Consider the following 27,240-nt stretch of genomic DNA (forward strand, 5'->3'; position numbering starts at 1 on the left):
CTACGATTCGCTGCCATCACATGGATAGTGGCCTGCTAGGGTCAGCAGACCCCTTGTCTGTGGCTGCTATTAATAAAGCAATCTCTTGTTTAAACGGATCCCATTTTCCTTAGAGGAAAATAGGATGTGTTTTTAAAAAAAATGAAACGTTTAAGTTTCGTTTTTAAGAGTAGGCAGTGGTCCAAGGCTAAAACTATTTTTTCAACCATTCTGAAAGGGGGAGGGGTCCCTTGGGGACCCCTTCCCATTGTTGGGAGTAAAGTGCAAATGTTTTGCAACCGCAGTTCGGTCACAAAACATACATACCAATGCTGATCAATATTTGGGTGGGACATCCTAAACAGGCCCCTTCCATATATAGACTCATAAACCCAAATTGTGATTCGCAAACAGGTTACTGAATCACAATTTGGGGTTTCTACATTTGGGAATGCCTTTTTGTATTCACAAAGGGCCCGATTCTGTGACTCTGACCATTTGCAACCTCAAGACGGCTTCGTACCCAAAGCCCTTGCTATCTTAGGTGAGGTTCGTAGTAGTGCTCCAAACGTGATGTTGCAAACCTATAACTGGGCTTATACATGGAGTGAGTCAAACCGGTGTGAGAGATAGATTCGCATTTCTCCTCTACCACTGTCTCTGAATAAGAGACTACCCCATTCTTGGTACGTGGTTGGTGGTGTGTGTTTTCAATAGTTGGCTATGTAGGAAGAGTTTTGTTGCTGTGCCTGACTTCTGGATGTGTACAAATTGATTTGAATGGAACATGTGGCTGCCCATAAGAATGGAATATATTAGAAAGATATAAGTGATAGTGTAGCATTTTACGTATGCTTATTATATTACGCTGGATGGGTACAGCAGGAGCAGCTTCTTCAACAGTTCCTTTCTCAAGAAGCCGAATTCTGGTACACAAGTCATTTCTTTAAGAGGGTGGATACTTTTGTACGGTGTGGCAGGTTCTTTAAACAGAGGTTGGTTGGCCTATAGGGAATGGGCAGATTCATAAGAGGGTGGCATCCATGAAAGGCAGATGGCCTGTCAGCCTCAGGACAGGACTCTGACCTGCATGTACTAGGCTGCCATATACTACGTTTCTCTACAGACCAGTGTAACTTTGGGTGAAGGAGGGTAGTTGCAGGTTGGCATGAATAATACACATTTAGACTATGCTAAGTTGTCTTTAGTTTTTTTTGTTCGAGGTGTTCCTGATGCGCTGCTGTGCGTTTTCTCCCCTCTAGATGTCAGCATCAATGCCTTCAGCAAGCTGTACATCTGGTTGATAATCCTCTTGGCCGTCGCCATCAGCCTGCTTCCGTCCCTCTTTGCACGTTGTGTGGTCAGGCTTAGCAGCTCTGGCATCAAAAGCAAGGTATGTTTTTCCAAAGGTCATACCTTTTCTTAATCTTATTAATTCTAATTTATAATCCACACCTTTTAATACGAATTAATAACAGAAGACAAGACAATGGAACAAGCCTCTGGAACCGTTTTTCATAAACAGCACTTGAAGAGCCAAGTTTAGCAGCTTCAACTAACAGTTCCTGTTTTTCTTTTTTATACTGAGATAAAAAATAACTGCAACATCACATCTGAATACTGAATATGCTCAGCAATCAGGGGGAAACATATTTACTCCAGTATTGGAACTTTCATAGATTCACATGCTTGAATCAATCCCCATCATCGAGATGGGAGCCCCCGGCACATTTAACCAAGCAGTGTTACCATAGATGTAATCCTAAGGGCCCTTACGCATCTTAATTTAACACTTTATCAGAGTCATTTTAAGAAAAAAGGACCAAACTTCAGAATCTACCAATCAGGAGACACCACCCTCTAGCACCCTCCTGAGAGAAGCTCCAGTACCTCAGATTTTCTACCGCAGATCTGCTCTTTCTTCATATCTTTTGGATTAGCTTCAAGCTGATATTCTTCTTCTAAACTTGTTCTGACTGATTGTGGGTGAGGCCTACAGCATGTCTGACAAGGAAAAGAAAAGTTTGTTCAGATCCTGCAAGACCTGTTGGAAAATGAGATTACACTCTGAAGACCCTCATCAGGACTGCATATACTGCCTTTACCCAGATCACTCAGCTAAGGACTGCAAGGTATGTTGCACCTTCTCTTCTAAGACCCTGAAGGATAGAGAGGGCATATTATTAATATGGCTGCAGAAACTAAAATCTAGAGACAACCCAGTCTCTGATTCAGACAGCGATAACTCCTCAACATCGTCCAGAACGTCATCTAAGAGAGCTAGATCTCACTCAAGATCTTCATCAGAGCTTCTGTGCCTCCATCTGCGTCTGGTGAACCTTTCAAAAGGGCCTCCTCTGCTCCTGTGGTGGACAGACCTCTGGCAAAGACTCTACCGTTGACGATAGCCTCATCGTTGACGACATCGGTGAGTGCCTTTTCACCGTCGACGACGGTTTCCACTTTATCATCACCGATGGCCGTGCTGACGACGACGAGCCGCCCACTGTCGACGAGGACAGCGTTGACGACGTCATCCTCGGCGTGAACCTATACGTCGTCATCGTCGATGGCAGTAACAATGCTGTTCTCATTGCCCTCGTCACCATCGACGACCTCATTGATGGTAGCTTCCACATTAAAGCTGTCGATGATTAATACCTCCATGCGTTCGTCATCGACGACTCCACCGTCGAGGAAGGATAAATCGGCTCCGTCGATGACACCATCGACAAAGGAAAAACAACGCAGAAATCAGGAAAAACTTACTCCACAGCATACTTCACCTAGTAAAGTAACCCCTCTGGTGCCAGTACATCTTTTGGAGGGTGATGAAGAATCGGATGAGGAGGGACCATTTGGAACAGCGCACAGCTCCTCACAGTTGAAAGTTAAATATCAAGATGAGGATGAGGAGTATGGCAAAACCTATAACCCACAGTACTATGCAGGGGACCAGGCATATCAGGAGGATGTATACATGTCAAGCTCTTTACTTTCTGATCTGAGAGTGATGCTTGCAGACTATAGTAGGCATTTTCCTCCTCAGGAACAGGGACATCCACAGCCTCCTTCTTTGCCCGTTTCAAGGGTTACCACTCCACGTCAGAAGCCAATCTTGTTACCACTACAGAATGTAGCCACACCGGATATGATCATACCACATGGCACGGACGTTTCGGATGGTGATCAAGGTGAAGGAGAACTTCTGAACACCCAATCGGAGTGGGACGAATATGCGATTCCAGCTCCTCCTTCTCCCTCTCAGCCAAAAGTGGATTTGTCTCCAGATGACATCGGGGGATTCCATAATCTTTTGGAAAGTGCAGCTAAACGTTTTGCACTTCCAATGCCATCCAAGCAAACGGATTGCTTTCTACATGATTTTAAAGAGCCTTTCCAGAAATCGGTACGCTCTATACCGCTAGTCAGTTTCATATGGGAAGAAGGTTTGAAAGTCATGTTGAACCCTGCTACAGTCACGGCGATGCTTCCCCGATTGTACAAGAAGTACAAGGCGCCGGAGGATGCCCCAGCATGTTTGACTGGTCACCCCCATCCAGATTCAGTGGTCGCTCAAACGGCACAGAGAAGATCCAAGAATCCCTCCGCTCCAATTTCCGCACCTCTGGACAAGGAGGTTAGACTGTTGGATAACATCAGGAAGAGGTTTTCATCAATGTCTAGCCTCATTATAAGAGCTGCTAATGGATATGGATATAGCCATTACTGCGTTTCGTCAGCTCGCAGGTTCGGCTGTCCTTCGGAGGCAAGGCTAGTTAAAGGCCACATTGTTCTGTCCTGGCCAGGCATTGTTTGGTAAGCATATTGACGAGACACTGCAGTCAATTAAGTCAGACACATATACAGCAAAATCTTTTGGAACTCTCCAGTTTCGAAAGCCTTCCTTTCGAACCACGAGAGGGCGTGGAATGCCTTTGTATAGGGGAGGCTACCAGCAGTACAGATACCCGACGTATCCTTCCTCCTCTCAACAGTTTTGTCAATACGACACCCAAAAGCAGATCCTACAAGCGGCCTACAGCAGGTTTGGCCCCAGGTGACGCTCAGCTCATCCTGCTAAAGACTCAGCTAGCAGAGCATGATGCATCTAGGCTGTCCCCTACCATCCTCCCTCGGTTCTAGGCAGAAAGATATCTCTGTTTTTCCAACAATGGCAAGCCATAACATCGGACAAGTGGGTCTTACAGCTCGTAAAGCATGGACACACACTAGAGTTTGTCCAAATACCTCCTCCCAATCTTCCTTGCAGAACTTCATTGAAGTACCCAGAACAACTCAAGAGAGAAATCAACAAAATGCTCCTCAAAGGCGCGATAGAAAGATTACCTCCATCACAACGAGGAAGGAGTTTTTAATCCAAATTCTTTCTCATTCGCAAAAAGTGGAAGGACTGGAGACCGATCCACGATCTCAGAGAGTTAAACACCTACTTGAGAAAACAATCCTTTTGCATGATAAGCTTTCAGGATGTCCTTCTGCGATTGAACCAGGGAGATTTTATGTCTACACTAGACCTAAAGGATGCCTATTTCCACTCCCCCATTCACCCAGCCCACAGACAATACCTGAGATTCATGGTAGCCGGAAGCCATTTTCAATTTTGATTCCTTCCATTTGGCCTAAAGTCATCTCTCAGGATATTCACGAAGTGCCTAGCTCCTATTGCAGCGTTTCTCAGGGGAAGAAAACATCAAGTATTACCATACCTAGATGATTGGCTGATAAAAACAGAAACCTGTATAGGAGCACACAGGTCAACAAAAAAGTGTGTTTCCTTGCTCAGCAGCTTAGGCCTGACTCTCAACTGGGAGAAAGCCAAACCCCATCCATCACGCAGGATCACTTTTCTAGGGACAAAACTGGACACCCAATCCACCATGGCATGTCCCACTGCTGAAAGACAGCAGAAACTAATATCTCTAGCGAGGTCAATTCAAAGAAAAGACTACATTTCAGTAGGCCTTTTCAAGTCCTTATTGATTATGATGTCCTCATGCATACCTCTAGTTCCTCTCTGCAGACTCAAAATGCGCCCCCTGCAAGAGCAGCTCAATCTACAATGGCTCCAGGTTTCAGGAAGCTTCGAAAATCAGATAAACATTACTCTGGCAATCATCAAAGCTCTGGTGTGGTGGTCCGACACACATCATCTGTCTATCGGTCTATTGTTTCTTCCACGCCCAGCACTGTGGACAATCTCCACAGATGCATGCCTAGAAGGTCGGGGAGCGGTTTTACAAGACCTAAGGGTAAGTAGCAAGTGGCCACTAGAGTTGCGAACACGGCACATCAATCTGCTGAAGCTCAAAGCAGTTCATCTAGCTTTGCAGGCTGTTCCTCCCAAAGATTGCTGGTTCAGAAGTGGTAATAAGAACGGACAACACCACTACGATGCATTACCTCAACAAGAGGCACAAGATCTCTTCCTTTCTCCAGGGAAGCTCAGAAAATCTGGAACTGGGTGTCACAGCAGGGCATCCTGCTCACAGCAGTGTACCTTCAAGGCACACAGAACACGATAGCAGACTCGCTCAGCAGGCAAAAATCAATGTGTCACGAATGGTAACTGGACCAGTCCACAGTCAACCACATTTTTTCCCAGTGGGGTACACCCAAACTTGACCTATTTGCCAGCGAGTTGAATGCCAAATGCCAATACTTTGCAAGCTGGCATCACCAAAAGGGATAATGGGGGAATGCATTTTCCATAGCTTGGTCAGGAATCTTTGCATATGCTTTTCCACCAATCCCCTTGATCGCGAGAGTCCTAACAAAGATGAAGAGAGAACTGTGCATGCTGATATTAATAACCCTGTACTGGCCTCGCCAGCATTGGTTTGCGGCGCTTCTTCTTCTGTCAGTGAAGCCTGACATCCCACTGAGAATATCTCCACATCTGCTAACAATGAGCAGCGGTTAGATCTTGCATCCGGATCCTCAATCAATGTGATTATCAATATGGCTCCTCAGCACAGGGAATTTGCACATTTGAAAATTCCGCAAGAGTGCGAGGACATTCTATCCAAAGCCAGAGCAGCCAGCACCAATAAGGCGTACTCATGTAAGTGGAAAAGATTTTGTTTGTGGTGTCATCAACACCAAGTTGATCCTCTCTCCTCATCTCCGGAGCAGATATTATCTTGTTGCATTTAGCGCACTCAGGACTTGCACATTCCTCTATAAAGGTGTACCTGGCAGCGATTGCGTCTTACAGACGCTCAGATTCTTCACCTTCGTTATGGTCCTCTAGGTTGATAAAACAATTTCTGAAAGGGCTTTTCAGAGTGCTTCCACCATTCAGACCTCCTCCTCCCTCTTGGAATTTAAATATTGTTCTCATACAACTTATGAAACAGCCTTTTGAGCCAATTCATTGAGCTTCTGTGAAATTCTTGTCCTGGAAAGTTGCTTTACTTGTTGCCCTCACATCAGCCAGACGAGTCAGTGAGATACAAGCACTTTCCATACAGGAGCCGTTTTTGCAGATCAAAAAAGACAGACTAATCTTGCACACTAATCCACATTTTATCCCAACGGTTCCTTCAGATTTTCATCTGAATGAGCCCTTAGTTTTCAAGACATTTTTTCCAGATCTGACAACCTCTGCGGAGAGAACATTGCACTCTTTAGACATTAAAAGGTGTATTATTTCTATTTAGACAGGACCAAACCATTTTGCAGGTCCACGCAACTGTTTGTGGCTTACAGTGCAACCAGACGGGGTCAACCGCTCTCTACACAGAGCATAGATAGATGGATCTTTTCAGCAATTCAATTTTGCCATCAGGTAGTGGGCACACCACTAAATTCGTCTGTCCGTGCGCATTCAACGCGGGCAGTTTCTTCTTCGGGAGCGCTGTTTGCTGGTGTAGCGCTGCAAGACATTTGTAGCGCAGCAACGTGGAAGAGCTGCCATACGTTTACCAGACATTACTGCTTGGCAGCACTATCTCAAGGAGAGGTAGCGGTGGTTCAAGCAGTCCTCAGGAACCTTTTCCAGTGAAGGTGAGCCACTTCTCTCATCCCACCATCCTGACGTCAGGTATGCACATTGTCTATGACTGGTCGTCTCAGATTCATGCTAAATGCTTATGTTGATGTGACTATAATAATAAAAAAAAAAAAGAGAGAGATAATTTAATTGTGATATATTGGTGTATTTTAACATGCTTTCAATGTATGTATTGAACAGATTGCAGGAGTGTTACAGTGTGCATATGTACTGCTTGCTGTCCTGATTCAAGCATGAGAATCTATGAAAGTTCCAATACCGGAGTAAGAAAATTAGTTACTAACCTGTAACTTTAGTTCTCCAGTATTGGAATCTTTCATAGATTCACACGCGACCTACCGCCTCCCCGGAGAAGCCCACCTTCACCTCTCTTTTTCATTGTCATGTGATACGCACTTGTGTTTTGAAATCTGAGGTACTGGAGCTTCTCTCAGGAGGGTTCTAGAGGGTGGTGTCTCCTGATTAGTGGATTCTGAAGTTTGGTCCTTTTTCTTAAAATGACTCTGATAGAGTGTTAAATTAAGAGGCCTAAGGGCCCTTAGGTTTAAATCTATGGTAACACTGCTTGGTTAAATGTACCGGGGGCTCCCATCTCGACGATGGGGAATGATTCAAGCATGTGAATCTATTAAAGATTCCAATTCTGGAGAACTAAAGTTACCGGTAAGTAACTAATTTTCTTACATATAACATAAAAGAAAGGGACTGTATCTAGCAATACACACAAGGCTTCTGTGGATGTCATCCACCTGCTCAACTGCCCTCCCGATTGTCCTTATCATCTTGTTCTCTTGGTTCTCAAAAACTGGCCAACCCTGGACAGTCTTGAATCAGATGACCATGTCCCTTCCTTGTCAGGACATTATTTTCCATCTGAGTCATGCATGTCCATCAGTTCCTACATTCAATAAGGTTTTGACCGCTCCCACTGTTCCAATACCTCAAAAGTACACATCATGCTAAAAAAAGAGTAAATAAAGACGAAATAATTTTTTCAAAATTCCAGATAATAATCACAATCGCACATCCTACACATCTCCTTTAATCTCCCTGTACCGTTTTCCAAAGATACAGAATACAGTCACTTTCCAAGAACAATAGACCCTGCTCGTAGTAACCTGAGCCCATAGAGGCAATTCTTGCGTCACCTGGATACCTTCTTTGATTTACCCTTAGAAAATAAAAGGTGATATATAAATATATAAAAAAATATTGGATTCGTTGAGGACTAGCTCAGGGACCTGTGTTCCTGAATCTATCTTATATCTTCAACTTTTTCTGATATTACGTTGCAAAGACTAGCATACTGCTTATGTTGATAGCCAAAAAGAGTAGAATTCAGCTTAATTCACAGCCAAAAAGAGATGCATACAGCTTAAGTCGATATCCAAAAAGAGATGCATACAACTGTATTGTGATGAGATGAAAAGGTGTAGAAACGAATATTAACAGTAAAGATTTGGTAGTACACTTTAGCACGTTACATGCAAAATATAGGGAAATGTCTTTAACTAGCTTCTCTACTGACATGTCCTTTTCTAAAGAAGATATTTCAACTTTTTTAAAGGACTTCTTTGTAAACAATGCCACTGGGGTTATTCAACTTGCACAACATTTCAGAAGAATAGTGAGATGGCTAAAAATTGTAATCTCATTTCCTTCCATATTTAAGCTCAATCAGAATCACAGAGTGTATGATAACTTTCTTAGGTGTGATAACCTGTGTCACCATCATTATCCCAGCAGTGTATGAAGAGTTAGATGTAGGTCTGGGAAGGTGAATTGTTTAGCACACACCTTTCTTCTTACACATTAGCTAATAAATATCTAATTCAACTTTAAATACAGCTTCACACTACAGAAAAGATGATCAGGAATGGCGGTTGTAATTGGTCATTGTTTCCCATGTATTTGCCCCGCCATCAGAAAATTACCCTCAATGAATGAATGATTCCAAGCACCTTGCCAATTCCTGCCATCAGTTGCTGCTGGCCGTGTATTAGCTTTATGGACACATAAATGTTGTATTTGGCTGTGGAAATCTTATTTTGCCTGTTCATCTTCCAGTTGACAGGCATCAGAGAATAATGCTTCTATTAAAGGTGCAAAAAGAGACCAGCTATGAGTTTATTCAAGGGAAACGCCACTTTGTCTACCTAGAGTCTCTGAGAGGTTTAGGACCAAAATAGGTTAATGGATTTGAGAAATATCGAAGAAAATAGCAGTTATTTAACACCTCTTGTTGAGGAGTTGCAAGAACAGGATCTGTTCACCAGGAGCAAAAGAACTTCAGAGGCTCAAGAGGAGCTCGGAAAATGACCCCTGCAGGATCACTTCACATCATTCTTCTACTGCTTCTTCCGTCTCCTGCCTCCTTTTCTTTCTTCTGCATCTCTTCCATCTCTTTATATATTCTTGCTCCTATGGTCCGTCTTCTTCGCCTCCTGCTTTTGTCTGCTCCTTTGCACATTCTCAACTTTTCAATCTCTTTTTCATCTCGTTCTGCTTCTTCTCATTTTCTGTCCCCTTCCACTTCTTTCTATTTGACATGTTTTCCTCAGCCTTTTAATTTGCCTCACTTCCTTCTCTTATTCCACCTTCCTCTGTTTCTCAATATTTCTCATTTTCACCTTCATCTTACCTTTCATCTTTCCTTTTCCCTCTTCTTCTCCTTTTCTACCTCCGTCATCTTCTCTTTTCATTCATCCCCCCTTTCCTTATTCACCACCTTGTCTTTTTGTGCCTTTTTCTTCTTTATTTTGCCCCCTCTTCTTCTTTTCTTCCTCATCTTTATTATTACCTTCCTATTGGTCTTTTTCAATGAATCCTTCACTTTCTTGTTGCTCTTCCTCTGGTTGTCATTGTACTGATATTGTCATTACTGTTCTCAGAACCTCTGAATTAAGAGTAGCACTGATGCAGACTCAGGCAAACACAAAACTCATACTTACACCCCACCCCCTTGCTTGCATTTCTTTTTTCATTCTTTTATATTTTAAAAAATGTTCTCCCTCTCCACCTTCTTTATCTACTCTTAATCTTCTTTCTGTCCATTCCCTTTCATCTAACACTCCTCTTTCAGCTTATTCTTTTGCTTCTTTCTGAGTCTCCTCCAACTTCTCAATCCTTTCCTCTTTTTTTTATCTCTCCTACTTCTCTATTGTCTCTTCTTTACTCCACTTTTCCTCTTCGCTCTTGTTCTCCTACTTAACATCATTAATTTTCGTCCCCTCCAGTCATTTACATAACACATCTGATAGAGACTTCGAGCTGCAGATTCCTTACCTTTGAATTTCTCAGGAATCAGAAACCTTTGCATGAGCAGTACCCCTGCGTGCTGTTGGGTGGCTTCATTCGATTCCAGGCATTGTTGTCAAAGTCACTGGCACCAGAAATTACTTTGTGCTCACTTATACAGGTGCCACCGAGCATACAGACATCAGTTCTTTTCTTCCATGCCAGTTAGAGATGATCCGGAGCAAAGCTATAGTGCTGTCTCTTTTTGCAAGGCTTTTTTCAACATTTTGTTGAATATTTTTTCCTGTGTGTTGAGAACATGTTAGCTAGGAAGGTAAGGTTTAAGCCATGTGGCACCTGTCACCACGTCATGTCAGTAGCAGACCCGCAACTAGTGTGCTAATGGTGTCTCAAGCACGACCACAACTCAAAGTCATGCTTGGACTGCTGAGCCATAGCGCCAAAGGCTTTGAGGGAGTGGTCCCTAAAGCTGCTTGTGGCTCAGCAGTCGATGGCATCTAGCGCGACTTTTAGGAGGTCTGGGTCCCGATTGAGAAGAAGGTTGTGGAACTGTTCCATGAGCCCCAAGTCTTCTTGGACCTCGACTTCCACCCGTCCGTTGGCTGACGCAATGAGCCCGGAACATCACCATTCTAGGCATGGTTCTGCAGAACCGTTGCCAGAGTCGACTCTACCCCTCCACCCTTTTCCGGGAGCCGGAGCAACCCCTGCTCCAATAAAGGATTTTTACGAGGGCTTGTGCCGAGTATTTGAGTGGGCTGACTCCTTCGGAGCACCTTCGGGCCCCGTGGGGTTAGAGTGGCCCCATCAGGTTCCACACAGGTTGCTTCGGCCTCAACTCAGATGGGGTCCCAAGGATCCGAAACCAGATTGGTGCTGGTCATGCCAACACAATCTTCTCTGGCACTGATCCCGATGCTGATGCCTTGGCGCCGTCAGTGCCCACTGCCAGCAACAGCCACATTCTTATTCCTGACAAATTGGAGTCGGAACGGCGTAGATCGACACCAATTCTGGCGGCGACTGAGGCTAGTGGGTCTAAGTCATTGTTTGAACATTCTGTCAAGCAGCAAGGCATGGGGAAAGAGTGGGAGGGGTCACTGGACTCTTTAGAATACCAGTTGTACACCCCTAGTGAGACCTCGGACTGGTATGAGGAACTAGGAGAGTCCAGTGAAACTGACACCTCTCCAGATACTGGTAGGCTCTCTCTCCACCTACTGTGGCTACGGAGGAGGGCAGCGGAGGGCCTTGATCTCGAACTGCCCTCTGTGGCGGTCAAGACTAACCTCTTGACTAAAGTGCTTCAGCCTGGGGCTTCATCATCCGAACCCTTATTGATCTTCAATGAAGCACTGACTTATGTCTTGCTGGGAACTTGGTCCAAGCAGCGGCGGCTCCTCTGTTATGGCGGAGGAGCGTCACTCCTCGCCAGCAGCAGAAGCTGCAAAACCTTTAACAAACGAAATGATAGTAAACCATGCTTATTTTCGTTTCGTTTGTTAAAGGGACAGGGCCACGGGGTGACGAGCAGTGAGGGGAGTGCACTGTGCACTCCCCTAAGTGCCCATGTATGTTTGGCCAGCCGTCTTCGGCTGGCCAAACACACATGCACAGTAGGCTCTCTCTAGCCCAGCAACACAGTTGCCGGGCTGGCGAGAGCATGCACAGGCTCCCGGTCTGCCTGGGAGCGCCCTGGCTAGGTGCTCCCAGCCAATCCTGACCCTGCTCTGAGCAGCGTCAGGATTGCCCGCAAGGCAGGCTGGGAGTCTGTGTCTGCCTGCAGCGATGGGAAAAAGAGGAGCGACGTGGTGGATCGGGTACGTTTTTATTTTTTTTATAAAATGTTACCGCACCCCCGTGTGCTGCACCTGCCCTACACCTTTTGAGTGAAGCAAGCTGCGACTGGATCGGACAATGGCCCATGGTCATTGCCCTGCCCCGAGTGATCCTAGTTTCCTCAGTTAACACACCACCCCTGAGAGCCCTGTAGTCCATTCCTCAACTTCCCATGGTGCATTCCCTGCCGCTCCCCCAGACAGGGAATCTGAGAGGCTGCACACACTTGGGAAGAAGATGTTTTCTTTTGCCATCCTGACATCGAGGTCGGTGAATGCATGCCGTTTGGGCTGTTGCTCCGATACTCTTTGGGATACAGTTGCACAATTGCTGCCACAGGTTCCAGAGGAGGCCCAGATCATCCTCTCCCAAGTGGTGAAAGATGAGAGGGATGCACAAAGTTCACCATTAGGTGTGGTTTGGACACAACTGATTCACTGAACAGAGCGGTTTCCTCGACAGTGGCCTTGAGGCACCTCAGTAGGCTGAGAACATCTGGCTTTTCAGGAGATATCCCGGTCAACCTCATGGACATGCCCTTCAATGAGACTAATTTCTTCGGAGAGAAGGCAGATTTGGCATTGGAACGCTTCAAGGACTCACTGGCTATGGCCAAGTCCCTGGGTCTCATAGTGACCCCTCGCCCCCAGTCTGCCCTTCACACCTTTCATGGCTAAGGAAGGGGCGTGCCACTGCACCAGTCCTATGCCAGCCACCATCCTGCCGGCCAGAAGTCCTCCGCCCTCCACCCCTCAGCAGCTGCAGCCTCTAAGCCTTCCTAGTTAGGATCTGCAAGACCATGGGTGCCCAGTTGGAGGGAGAATCCAACATCATCTCCTCCACTGACATTCCATAATATCGGACAAATAGGTCTTGCAAGTCATTCAGGGGGCTACTCCCGCCCTTTTTAATCTTTCCTTTACCGTATACCGCCCATTCAAGAATGGCTGGTGGAGGATAACCTTTCTCTGCTCCGAGAGGAAGTTGCAGCTCTCTTGGCAAAGGGGGCTATAGAAAGGGTCCCAATATCAGAAGTAGGCAGTGGTTGTTATTCCTGCTACTTTGTGATATCTAAAAAGAACAAAGGTCTTTGTCCTACTCTAGATCTTTGGACCGTCAATATTTTCCTCAAAAAGGAGAAGTTCAAGATGCTCACTTTGGTTCAGGTCTTGTCTGCCCTAGACCAAGGAGACTGGTTGCTAGTGATGGGCTTGCAGAATGCTCATTTTCACTTCCCCATCATGCCTGCCCACAGGTCTTACCTACAGTTCAAGGTATGCCACAAGCACTCACTGTGCTCCACTTTGGCCTTACCTGTGCCCTCGGGTGTTCACCAAGGCGATGGCAGTGGTCGCAGCTCATCTGCGCAGGTTAGGAGCTTCAGTCTTCCCCCTACCTCGATGACTGGCTGTTGAAGGCAGGCTTGCCCCAGATTGTCGTCTCTCACCTTAACTACAGCAGACCTTTTACATTTGTTATGGTTCACTATAAGTGTGCTGAAGTTACATCTGACTGCTTCTCAGACGCTTCCTTTCATTGGAGCTATTCAGGACTCAGTACAGTTTCAGGCTTATCCTCCTGAGCAGCTAGTCCAGGATATTCAGGCTATGATAACAATGTTTCGGCCTCTGACCTGGATTTCGGTGAGGATGACTGTGAGGCTGCTGGGCCTCATGGCCTGCTGCATCGTGCATCCTGCATTCTGCATTCTGCTGGTGAACCATGCCAGATGGCGTATGCAGGCTCGGCAGTGGGACCTGAAGTTTCAGTGTGCACAGCATCAGGGTGAACTCTCTGACATGGCCCAGATCTCAGAGGGAATTGTAAAAGTCCTGCAGTGGTGGATTGCAAACTGCAATTGGGTCAAAGTCAGACTCCTCTCCCTTCCCCAACCAGATCTGACAGTAGTGAAAGATGCCTCACTCCTTGGATGGGGCGGCCATCTGGGAGAGGAAGAGATCAGAGGCTTCTGGTCTCCGGCAGAGTCTGGACTCCACATTAACTTGCTGGAGCACCGGGTGATTCGGCTAGCATTAAAAGCATTTCTTCCCTCTGTCAAGGGGAAGTTAGTGCAGGTGTTCACAGACAACAACACCTCCATGTGGTACTGCAACAAGCAGGGTGGGGTCATGGACCCTTTGTCCAGAGGCTCTTCATCTCTGAACATGGCTGGAACATCAGGGCATAACCCTGGTGGTTGAACACCCTGCAGATTATTTGGACGCAGGGGTAGACAAACCCTGCTGTCGATGCCTAGAAGATCACAAGTGTTGTCTCCATTTGCAGGTGACGCAAAGGCTTCTTCAGCAGTGGGGAGAGCCTTGGTTAGATCTGTTTGAAAGAATGTGCAATGTTGGCAGTTTTGTGCCTTGGAGTTTCCAAGGCGGCTATAGCTCGGAGACACTTTACATCTAGAGTGGTGTTCAGGCCTCCTATACGCCTTTCCCCCATACCAATTCTATCCAGAGTTCTCAAGAAGATCAGTAACAATCGGGCCCAAGTAATCCTTGTGGCTTTGGACTGGGCATGGAGAGTCTGGTATCCCAAGCCTCTGAAGATGAGCATCGATCCTCCGATCAGGCTGCCCCTTTGGGAGGATCTTCTGTCGCAGGGAAGGGTCCTCCACCCAAGCCTGTCAACTCTCTGCCTCCTTGCATGGAGATTGAATGGCGACAGTTGATAGCTTTTGACCTTTCTGCCGAAGTTTGTAGGGTTATCTTGGCTGCTAGGCATACCTCCACCAAAACTGTCTACACCTGCCATTGGCACACATTTAGAAAATATTATACAGAAAAGTCTATTGACCCTCTTTCTGATATTCTTCTTTTCATTCTTACCCTTGCCCAGCAGGTCTCTGCTCTGGGCACTCTCAAGGGTTATCTCTCTTCTCTGTCCGCCTTCCTGTGGCTGCCTGACCTACCCTCTTTATTAAGTCCTCTATTGTAAATAGGTTCCTGAAAGGGCTTGTACATAAGTTTCCACCTTCACCCTTCATCATGCCTCAGTGGAATCTTAATTTAGTTGTCACATACCTCATGTGTGCTCCTTTTCACCCACTGCACAATTGTCCTTTGCCATAAAGACAGCCTTTTCAGTGGCAATAACATCTGCCCAGAGGGTGAGTAAGCTGCAAGCTTTGTCATTCAAGCCTCCCTATTTCATGGTATTCCTGGACAAGATGGCGCTTCTCACCTAGCCCTTTTTCCTATCTACAGTGGTGACCCCATTCCTTTTGGGGCAATCAGTCATTCTGCCCACCTTTTATGCTCTTCCACATCCCTCTAAGGAAGAGGAGCGACTCTACCGTCTGGACCCGAGAAGAGCATTGCTGTTCTACCTAGACCGCATAAAAAAGTTCTGGGTGGACAAGGTTGGGCAGTTCAGAAATGAACCTTTTCGCACTGTCATTCTCTGTGTCAAGATATGCTACCCCCTCGCTAAGAAGCTGCCTTCCAAGGGCTTATGGGCCCATTGCACCAGGAGAAAGCTGCGACCACTGCGTTAGCTCATGCAGTACCAGTCCTGAACATCTGCCAGGCAGCAGTGTGGACAGTCAGGTCGCAGAGATGGGCATTTCATCTATTCGGTCCTGCAGGACTTCTTAGTGTAGTCAAATTTGCCACAGCCCACTGCCAGGATGGTATGGCTTGGGTATCTATTCAAAGGTAAGGAATCTGCAGCTAGAAGTCTCTTACCAGATGAACAAGTTACTTCCCTTCGGTAAAGCATTATCTGGTAGAGACAATAGTTAGCTACCGATTACTTACAGACCCACCCATGCCTCCCTGCTCTGCGGACAGATTTCTAGGGCTAGGGTTGTTTCCCATTCAGGGCCCTAGTTTGGACACACAGTCATCAGTTCACTTCATGGCTATGCACTTCTGGCATCGAAAGTCGTGAAAAACAACTGATGTTCACACGCTTGTGTGGCGCTTATGTAGGTTGACCGCAAAGTCATTTCTGGCACCAACAATGCAGATGATGATGCACATAACAAAACAAAGTCACCTGACAGCACGCAGGGTTACTGCTCACTGCAAAAGTTTCCAGATCCAGTCTGACGCATGGGAAACTCAAAGGTAAAGAATCTGCAGCTTGATATTGTCTCTACCAGGTAATACGTTACTGAAGGTAAGTAACTTGTTCTCTCTGTGCCTTGACCACTCCAATTTCTCATTGTTTCTATTCCCCGATGAAAATTAAGTTGTGGTTTTGTTTTCAGATGAGGTTTTTGACTCAATAATATCCTTCTATCTCAGTGTTTGTTGGAGAGATGGCAATTGATAACACTAAACGTGGAGAGATCATCGTCTGTTGGTGCCTTAGAGGCAGCATTCATGCTAGGCATCATTTGTAGGAGGGTAACAAATTGCTCAGGCACAACTTTGTTAAATTGGAGACGTTGGTACAGGGGAAACGTTTAGGCCCGTATTTATACTCCGTTTGCGCCGAATTTGTGTCGTTTTTTTCGACGCAAATTCGGCGCAAAACTAACGCCATATTTATACTTTGGCGTTAGACGCGTCTAGCGCCAAAGTATTGGCAAATAGCGTAATTTTTTTGCGTGAACGCCTTCCTTGCGTTAATGAGATGCAAGGAAGGCGTTCCCGTCTAAAAAAATGACGGCGACGCAAATGCGTCGTATTTATACTCCCGGGCAAAAATCACGCCCGGGAGTTGGCGGGTCAAAAAACCCCGCATTTGCGCCACTATTTAACGCCTGGGTCAGGGTAGGCGTTAAGGGGCCTGTGGGCTCAAAATGAGCCCACAGGTGCCCTCCCCTGCCCCCAGGGACCCCCCCTGCCACCCCTGCCCACCCCAGGAGGACACCCAAGGATGGAGGGACCCACCCCAGGGACATTCAGGTAAGTTCAGGTAAGTATAATTTTTTATATTTTTTAATTGTTTTTGGGTGGCATAGGGGGGCCTTATTTGTGCCCCCCTACATGCCACTATGCCCAATGACCATGCCCAGGGGACACAAGTCCCCTGGGCATGGCCATTGGGCAAGGGGGCATGACTCCTGTCTTTACTAAGACAGGAGTCATGAAATGGCGTCTGGGCGTCGTAAAAAAATGGCGCAAATCGGGTTGAGGCGATTTTTTTGCCTCAACCTGACTTGCCCCATTTTAAGACGCCCTAACGTCATTTTTGCCCAACGCCGGCGCTGCCTGGTCTACGTGGTTTTTTTCCACGCACACCAGGCAGCGCCAGTCTGCTTGCGCCGGCTAACGCCATTCCATAAATACGGCGCCCGCATGGCGCTTCAGAATGGTGTTAGACGGCGCTAAATTTTTTGACGCTAAACTGCGTTAGCGCAGTTTAGCGTCAAAAAGTATAAATATGGGCCTTAGTATTTGCTGTATTCTTGATCTAACGCAGTCCTCATTTCTGACACCATGTCAAGAGTGTAACAAATTTCCATCATAGTGGTGGCTCAATTTGTTTAACGCCAACTAGGACAGTGATTAGGTGAGACTAAAATATGATGTGGGTGCAAAATAACATTTTGTACCAAAGCTGTAATTTTAATTCGTCAAGTTGAATTGAGCCTCTGTTTCCTCCATTCGAAGTTTTCAAAACTTTCAAAAATTTACTCCTAAAATCCCTAACTCAAATGCTGTTCTTACTAGGAAGAAGAAACACAAACGGAAATTGCCTTGGAAGACACTCCAGTGAAACTGGAGGCCTACTTTAAGAGGAATGACTGGCTCCGCAGATCCAGCAGCGCTTTCTCCCACAATGAAGGCTATGCCGAACTTATCACCCGGGGCACAAGTATCCGCAAGCGACGACTTAGAAGCCCAGCAGTGGCAGAAGAGAAGCAACCATATCAGGAGGAAAAGAAATTACAAGTGTAGAGGACAAATGTGATGATTAAAAGGGTAGACAAGTGACTTAAAAGTCTAGAATCGCTGCAGTGGCTAGCTTTGAGAACTGCAGCTAGGAGAACACAGGGCCACGACTAATGCGGTAAGAGAAATGACTGGTGCCATTCCCCATGGGGCAAAGTCCTTCTTTCTAGATGATGATGCAATATTAGACCTTTAATTAATACGGGCAGAACTAGGAAGAAACTAAGGCCCTCATTATGTCCGGACCGCCATATAATGTACATGGCGAGACCGCCACACGCAGAACTCTGCCACCGCCAGGCTTCTGCCGCCAGGCAGCCTGATAATGGTGGAGTTCCTTATCCGACAGGTTTCCCTGGCGATTTCCCCCGCCAGGGAAAGGCTGGCGGAATGGGTACCCTTGGGCCCCTGTGCACAGCCCCGTCGCGCATGTCACTGCCCGATTTACAGGCAGTGATATGCGCGACGGATGCTGCTGCACCTGCCGCACTGCTAAATTAATGACGGCTCCATGAGGAGCCGTTGGCAATGTACAAGCCCAGCATTCTGCTGGGCCGGCTGGCGGAAACATTGTTTATTGGGCTGGCGGGGCCTTCAATGTGCTGACGGTCGATGTTTCTACCGCCAGCACCAAGAGTTCGTAATGAGGGCCTAAGTGCCTTACTCTTTTGTATAACATACTTGTTACTTCGATTTAGCAGGAAAGACTAGTGGTCTTCATCATATAACTTTATTTTTATACCCATAAATTTGTGTAACAATAATTAATTGTTTTCTAAATGTTTTTCACTCAATACATATGTACTTACTGACGGTTGAAGGCTATTTTCCAGATTCTTCCACCCTCTGGAAAACATTCAAGGATATTCACCTTTCTGTTGTATCAGAAATGGTGCTCGAGTATGATTTCAACCTCAATATTTGCTGTGCTTGTTCCCTGCCACATACAATCAAGGGAAGTGTTTGATTATGTTTTACTTTGGTTTCTCACGGGATCTGGGTTTAGCTCTGGTGCAAGATGAAAGAGACTGGTGCCTAATAAATATAATATATTCGCGCAGTCCCCATACTCTGCAGACTGGCCATAGTGCATCTGGGCAAGAAGTAATTTTCATATCTTCGGGGAGCCAGTGCTCTCAATGATCAGACTGCCGACCAGGATTTCCGGTTTATTGGCTTTAAGTGATCAGAGAAGCGCTGCAGAGGTTTCATACGGCGAATATAAGTAATACAAACAAAGTGACATCCCACAACCATTCGCTCCAACCTGATGTCAACGAAAGTGACATCAGGCAACCTTTGGCTCTGATGACCTCCTATTTTACAACATTGTTTATACAATTGTTTTTTCGGATCCTAGTGGATCGAAAGCGGGGATTACTGACTATTAAAGTGAGACATAAACATAGATTTGTTAAATCACAACGTTAAGCAATGTCCAGTGGGTCTAAGATACAACATAAAGATTTAATTTGCTATCCCATCAACCCCAAATGAAGTCCATAATTTTTCAACTAAAACAGTCCTTTAGAATACAACTGGATGGCGGCTGTATGGCTGAGGCAGCAGAGGCACCTCCCCTACAGGCAGACCAGCCATAGTTAGAGCTGACCTCCTTGTTCGTGGCCATTCAGATGCACGTCCACTTCAATACTTTTTCTCAAAAACCTATGTGGTGTTCCACTGTGCTCAACTACATCAAAAGAGCTGATATGTATGCATAAGATGAACACAGAGGCACTGGCATTGTGCAGTCAACTTCACTGAGTATTTTCAGAGCTGCTGTTTCAATGCTGAGCTCGGATTGATGGTTGATCCCCAGATGTTCCTTGAGATGACGCATTCTGTTGGCTAGCAACTGGCTTTTCTATGCCTTTCCCTGACACAGAATGTATGACAAGGGGCAGTAGCAGAATAGACGTGTAGTTTCCAGGTTTATTTTTTGAGCACGGTGATGATTTGAGTGATCTTTAATGAGCTTGAGAATAAGTCTTCATCTAAGCTAGTTTTGATCTGACAACACCTTGTGTTTTTAAAAAATGGGAATCTGTTTTTGGCTATTTTGTCTGGTGTGCAGTCCCGGAATCATGCAAGTATTGAGTTGTTTGAGGAACCTTGATCATTCCTCCGTTGCAGTGGGTGTAAAAGAGGCTCAAGTTCTTTTTTATTTTAGAGTGGGCTTCAGATTCAAGAATTTCATGTGAAAGTTATTTCTGATTTATTGTAATTTGATGACGATGCTTTGAAAAAAGCTCATACTACTGACGTGGACAGTCACAGCGGATGCTGAGGTATTTGTGGAACAGTACACTTTCAGGCAAAGCCTACTTTCCAACCCAATGGGGTAGTTTTGGAAGAAAGATAAGGCGAATATAGGTTGCTGTGGAACCACTCAGATACTTTAGAGAGTGGGGCACAGGGACTTCCACCTCTGAACCGCAGCAGGAGTGGCGCTGGCAGCATGACGCAAAGAGGAGCCCAAAGTGTACGACGCAGGAAGAATTTATTGATGGAGTGAGGTTCAAAGGAACGGCTTTTACCCAAATGTCCGTGGATGTTCCACTGTACCATTAAAAGCGGGCGAAGGTGGGACATGCAGGACCATTTCAAGACATTTTAATAAGGGCCTAAAATGTGGTAAGACAGTAAGATAGTGGAGTGGAGTGATCAATAGTTCCAGAGATGTTTGTACGACCTGCAGATCACCAGTATCTTGGAGCAGAAAGGTCAAGTCAGCCATTTTTTAGTTTGAGCTCAATGAAATGAGTACCATTGAGTTCGGTAATTTTAATATATATTAGAGAAGCACTAAGACCGAATCCGGTGTGTGGCATGCCCTACAGGAACGGTCAATACTAACATTATAATGTGACATTGGTGAAACGTAGACTGCTACTAGCATTCAGTGTTATCCAAGAGTTTTCGGTCACAAGACAAATGTTAACAGGGCATTTTTAAGATAAGTATGCAGTAGTGGAATTCCCTAGCTATCCTTTATTTTTCTAAACATCAGTACCTCACAATTTAAAATATTTTTTCAGGCAGTAAAATACGAATAATAACCCTACAAACTAGTTATTAAACATACTATACCATGCTAAAAAGTGCTCAATTTTAGAACTCGATTTCCAATATGACAGGCTTTTAGCAAGTTTCCATTTTCTGCATCAAGTTCTGTTTGTTTGATGTGATGCGGCGCTGACGGATTGTGAGTTTCCCTGCATGGTAAGAGTTCTTTTGAAAATGCTAGAGGATGGAAATGCAGTGTGACTTTCATTTGAGAAACACAAAGTACATAATTAAGCGTAACATTACTCTGATTCCTACTGTCTATCTGGTCCTGCTACACGATAGTACTATTTATTCCCAGCTGAATGGATCTAAAGAAGGAAAAGGAAGTCTCTACCGGGCATAAATACAGATGAGTAGTCTATAGAAATCCTAACGTTACCTTTTTCTAGGGGCCTGATGATGTATCGTGAGGTGTAAGTGAAGCATAAAAGAAGTTGGCCAAGCAGATCATCAACTCAAAATGAATAGTCCTGCATCCTTTCTCTTAGGCTGCAACTTAAATTATTAATCAGTCCCCTAAATTAAGTCAAGATATTAGGTATCAAGTTGCAGAAAAACAATTAGAAGTAGTCTTATGACCGTGACTTCATAGCAAGAACATCACAGGGCACATTAAGAATTTTGGAATTTCCATTTATGCTGCCTAAAATGCTACCCATGAGACATGTATTTTAAAACACCTTTTAACTTATGGTACGAGGTCCTGCTTCCTTTACCTTTGCAACCATTAGGCAGACCACATGACCACCACCTTCAGCAACTGTTACTTGATACTACTTTGCTACGTGGGTAAACGTTGCTAGAAGCACAACCACTCAGCGGGCGGAAACTACAGGGAAGTAGCCAATGACCCTCCAGGACGAGGTACCCGTAAAGGACAGAGAAAATTCCATAGGAACCATGAACATTGTAAAACCTGCAGGCACCTCACATTCTGGTCTGCAACGTAGGTGGCTTCACTCTTACAACTTTACTCAACAAACAGAGCGGGGTCTGTACACGACACATTAAAGAATTCTCCCATGAGCACTAGTTTAACGATCCACCGCACAAAGGGCTCTTTAAGTAAGCAATTAACTAAGAGAACCACGCTGCCAAGCGGTTTCTCCTTCACCATGTCATTTTCCCACCCTCTCCGTTTTATGCAACATGTGAGTGAAGTGTTTGCCTCTAAACACATGTAAACTCATCTGATAATCCAGATTTTATTGCTAAGATTTTTTTCTCCAGGAGCGGGTTACAGAAACCCCACAGTGAAACATTGTTTTGATCCATCTCTAGAAAGTTCAACAAACAGTTCCCAGACCATTTGCCCTTTTTTTCCCTGCCTTTTAGCTGTCACAATTACTAACACTTTGGCAAATCTAAACTCCAGTGTTAATTTATGCTCAACGTATTATCTTTTTCAAACACCAGCATTCATGTGTGTTTTATATTTTCTAAAGTGTCCTCCTTCAGATTATTTTTTCTGTTGGTTTCCGCTTGGCTGTTTGTTTTCATGAATGTGGACTACTATTACAACCAGTAAGAAAATGAGAAGAAAGCCCCTTCAACGTGTGATTAACACTTGACAAATAAATATGTGATATTACACGCAAAAGGAATTGAGATGAGAAATTGCCAAACACAAATCTCAAATTAAAAAATGATAATTTGCCAAAAAACTAACCCCAAATTGACACAAAAATCGATTTTTTTTAAAAATGAGTCTCAAATGTAAAAAAAACAGTCAGGTTGCTCCACAACTGTACTCAAATTGAAAAAAGAATTTTCCGTATAAAAGTATTCATGTTCCCAATAAAATAATAATTTACTGTTCGAAAATCGGAGTCTGACAGATAAACTCCCTAATTCTCTTTCTAGCAGATCTGTAGATTGTTCAGATTTTTAGCTTGATTCTCAACTCCTATTCATGGAGAAATATCAATAAGTGACTCATAGCTTGATTTAGATATTGGCTGATGGGTTACTCCATCACAACGATGATGGATATCCCGTCCGCTGATATCTAAATTCCATAGGACATGATGAGATTTAGATTTCGGCAGACAGGATATCCATTGCCTTTGTGACGGAGTAACCCGTCCACCAATATCTAAATCAGGCCCTTAGTCCTACATGCCTCTTGTAGAAAATTCCCAGTTAGCGAAGGTCACTCAAATTGACAGTTCACTCCTGTACTCATCAGGGGAAAGAATACATATGGTGAAGTGTATCTTCTTTAGGACATCTAATGCTATCATGTACCTGATACTCGGTGTCTTGTTCTCTCTCTCACAGCATTGTCCTGTACTTTTTCACAACCCTGACTCTGCAGTGCTCCACTACTTCGCTAAACCCAACCTTATGTTGTATCAATCCACTAAAACAGTATAAAATAAAAAGAAAAGCTTTCAGTGTTTTATTGCTGACAAAAATAAAAACAAAATCTTGTTCCCAGGAGGATACCTTTATGTCCCTGGGACATTACATAGTTACATACCCTTAACCTACTATTGCTGTCGGACCCATGTAGTGTTACAGAGGACAACAAAGAAATTGGTGCACAAGACTGTTGGATGTTCCTCTTTAATTTGTAAAAATAAAGTATTTACCTCGGTTTAGTCTCCCAGTAAAAACCATAAATGTAACAAATATGCACAATTTAGATATTGGACACCTTCAGGTTATCACTGTAGAGAGAGACATTTGCAAAGGATTCTGCAGCCCAAATGCATGGAATCCCAAAGTACTAAAACTGATGGTGAGTTCCTGTCCTACTGTAACTTTCTGAGGGACAGAAGTTCACAAATACTTGGGAGAGGGAACACTTTGATAGCTAGAGAACTAAGGGCCTGGTAAAGAGTTTGACGGACGGGGCACTCCGTTACAACCATGAGGGATATTTGTATTACAGGTGCCCTGGACGGGTGAGGAGCTTACGGTGAAGTATGGGGTCATCACACTGACATCATTGTGAATGAAAGAATGCGTGATGTAATGTGTGCCACTCCTGCCATTTTAGTAACTCAATGGCAATGATACGCTAAGAGAAGAGTTAACTCAAGCTAATTCATTGCCCATGGCTGCCTCACCGCCTGAAAGCATATCACCAGCGTCATCACCTATGGCAGGCTGTCACTCCCTGCAACACTTCATATTTGCTGGATGGATACCTTACCTCCATACTCTTGCTTTGATCTGAGTGTAAATGTTTGCTGAAACTCAATTTCAAAGAGAATCACTAGGAGGTTTTACAGTTGTTTGTCCAGCAGGAGAGCCTGGGCAGGCTTCCCATGTTTGCTTTCACTCTTGTCTATGTTTACCCGGCCAGGTACAGCAGGAGGAAGGTGAGTATCTCTGACAGTGTTCAGCTGATTAGTTTTCCAGTACCTAAATATCACTCTCATTAATATGATCACCAGTATGTTTACATTTAATTTTTTTCTGTAATATCCACGCCCTTGTAAAGGCAATCGCAGTCTACAGGCCTGATTTAGTGGCAGGTGGTCGAACCATATAGGTACTAAAAGAGGTCTCACCTAAAACGTAGCTCCATTAGCTACAGGTATAAACACATTGTGCCCCTGTTACTTAAAGTGGGTGCAGTGGAAAACTGGCCTGTTGAAAAATGTTGAACAGTTGGTGCCTCCGTAAGCCCATTGGAATGAGACCTCTTTCTTGAAGCTCAGTAAAGTTTACCTACCTAAAAGTATCAACCACTGTTGGTGGGGGTACACTCTTGCACCCAGTGTTTTAACCAGTCGCGGCTCGCTCCGCATGGAAGGGGCGGGTCGGCACGGGGGTTGGAAGGGGGCGTCGGTAGGAATAAAAATTAAATTAGAAAAAGAAATACACTTACCTCGCTCTGCGCCGCTCCTCTCCTCCATCGCTGCAGGCAGGCACAGACTCCCAGCTTGCCCCACGGCCAATCCTGACACTGCTCACAGCAGCGTCAGGATTGGCTGGGAAGGCCCAGCCAGTGCACTTCCAGGCAGACTGTGTTGCTGGGCTGGAGAGAGCCATTGCGCATGTGTGTTTGGCCGGCCCAAGACGACTGGCCAAACGCACATGTGCTCTGAGAGGGTGTGCTGTGCACGCCTCCTCACTCCTCATCACCCCAGTGACCCCGCCCTTTTATAAGGAAATGATAATAAACACTATTATTGTTTCCTTGTAAAGGTTTGCAGCTGCCGCTGCTGGTGGAGGGTCAGTGCTCCTCCGTCCAAATGGAGGAGCCGTCCCTGGTTTTAACTGGAAATATAGAAGGGAAGGTATTCACTATTTAGAGTACCTGTTTGCTATTGAAAAGTGCTGGTACTCTCACATTAAATGTATTGCAACAGTGCTCTCCATTCCAAATTAAAGAAGTGCCAGCACTTAGTACTGAACCATACCTGCCGATTTATAGCACTGCCCACACTGGGTTGTTTATTTAAAAGCAGCAATGAATGTTCAATGCTGCAGAGGCACACATTGGTGCACACGGGCTGAATCAGTTCTGTAAAAAGAACAGACTTGTTACAAACCCAGCTCCGCCCTGGATGGCCCTCCAGCTGCTCACCTTAGATGGAGTGATCCGAGCAATGTCCAAGTTGTACTTCTAATCAGAATTGTGAAACAACTGGACACAAGCACCAGTTCACAATGGTTTTAAAAAAGAAAGTCCCAGATCATAAGAAGGTGACTTGTGACCAGTGCTGGAATTAGTAAAACAATTAACCCAGAAATCCATAAATTGGAAGCCAAGGTGTGGCAGCAGAAAGAAGGGTGGAGTTATGAAATGCGAAGTCTGATCATCAACCCATACATTTATTTTTTGGATACATTGCTGTAAAGAAACTGGCCACAAGGACAAACATGACTATAAGGGATGATCTATACATAGGCAGAAGTCCCGCTGTTCCGCAATGGAGACAGATTAAATTACTCCATCGCCAGGACAAAGGGACCACCCGGCAAATTTATAAAAAACCACCAAGCAGGCGTCATGTATAAAAGCATCACCAGGAACCAGGAATCCATTTACACAGTTGTATGATTTATTGTCTCTGTATAGTGTGTGTCACTATGATGTAAAACACTCTGACACCCCTCAATGGGATGAGTAGTGCTACAAAAGAATGAAATTAAAAAGTAAATTAGTAAATTGTATTCAAATTGTTATTTATGTAATTATTATATAGACAGGTACATCTGACATTCTTACAGTGGATGCGAATCTCCAATATACAGGAGTTGAACAAAGTTCTAAACCCTCAAAATCACAGTTTCTATTAAGTACTTGTGAATGGATAACAAACTTACTGCCTTTGTTTCCTCAATTGCATTGACATCTAGGTATTAGGCTTCAGATAGCTCACAATCAAGATAATATTGGAACAAAAGGGGGGATGCTGGCCCTTTAATTCAGGCCTTTGTTTTGGACCCAGCTGTAAGTGAAAATATCAAAGCCTTCTCATCGCCTGCAGCTTGTTGCTCAGAACAGAAAGCAGACATTGTGCGGATGCTACCAGAGGCGTTCTGGTAGCAGCAAATTGCACCGCAACATTGACGTATTGATCTATATACACAAAAAACATGTTATAGCATCTAAGTAGAAATGCAGTGTTCACTGTTCACTCCATTAAATGTTTGTTGATGACATCATCAATTGCATTTTGAAAGGTACTATAAATCTGTTCAGTTTAGTGTAACTCTGTGTACTTAATTAGAATTATTGTCCACCTAATGTTTGGAATACAGTTTTCAAGTAAAGGGCCTTATTCCGATGCAGTGCCTTGTGTATAAGGCAGCCCACATTAATATTATTAAACCAAATCCTATTGGATTATTTAAAAAAAATGGAAGGATCAGTACTCTCAGGAAACATGATTGAGATAATTGTATACCTCAAGACTAATGTGACAAAAGATTCTGATAAACGGTGTTCTACCTTGGTAACTATGGATGAAACATTGGCGATGTCAATATCTGGGGCGGCAACTTGGGGTGACCCATAACAGGAGTTGTACAAGCAGCACATTAAATACAGGGTTGTCTCTGGGATCCAGGGTTGTGTCATGTACAAGAATCTCAGAAGATGACAAGAGAAAGGAAAGGAAAAAAATTGTTTCCATAGCAGAATATGCAGAGTCTTACCTATGGCACTGGGGTAGCGGTATGTTCATCCTGTAAAAGCTGTACACAGTAATCAGAAGGCATTGGAAAAAATTGCAATGT

General features: G+C 44.7%; 1 protein-coding gene across 6 annotated transcripts in view; it reads left to right on the plus strand.

Moving 5' to 3' along the window:
* Positions 1 to 19,036, plus strand: part of LOC138268383 (phospholipid-transporting ATPase IC-like) — a 324,435-nt gene extending 305,399 nt beyond the window's left edge. For all 6 annotated transcript variants that reach the window (XM_069217963.1, XM_069217965.1, XM_069217961.1 and 3 more), the window contains 2 exons: positions 1,242 to 1,372; positions 17,746 to 19,036. In XM_069217963.1, the coding sequence (XP_069074064.1) occupies positions 1,242 to 1,372; positions 17,746 to 17,973 (359 nt within the window). In that variant the 3' untranslated portion in view covers positions 17,974 to 19,036. The remainder of the gene's footprint in view (positions 1 to 1,241; positions 1,373 to 17,745) is intronic.
* The last annotated feature ends 8,204 nt before the right edge of the window (positions 19,037 to 27,240 follow it).

The sequence above is a fragment of the Pleurodeles waltl genome, chromosome 12 (genome assembly GCF_031143425.1).
Source record: "Pleurodeles waltl isolate 20211129_DDA chromosome 12, aPleWal1.hap1.20221129, whole genome shotgun sequence".
Lineage (NCBI taxonomy): Eukaryota > Metazoa > Chordata > Amphibia > Caudata > Salamandridae > Pleurodeles > Pleurodeles waltl.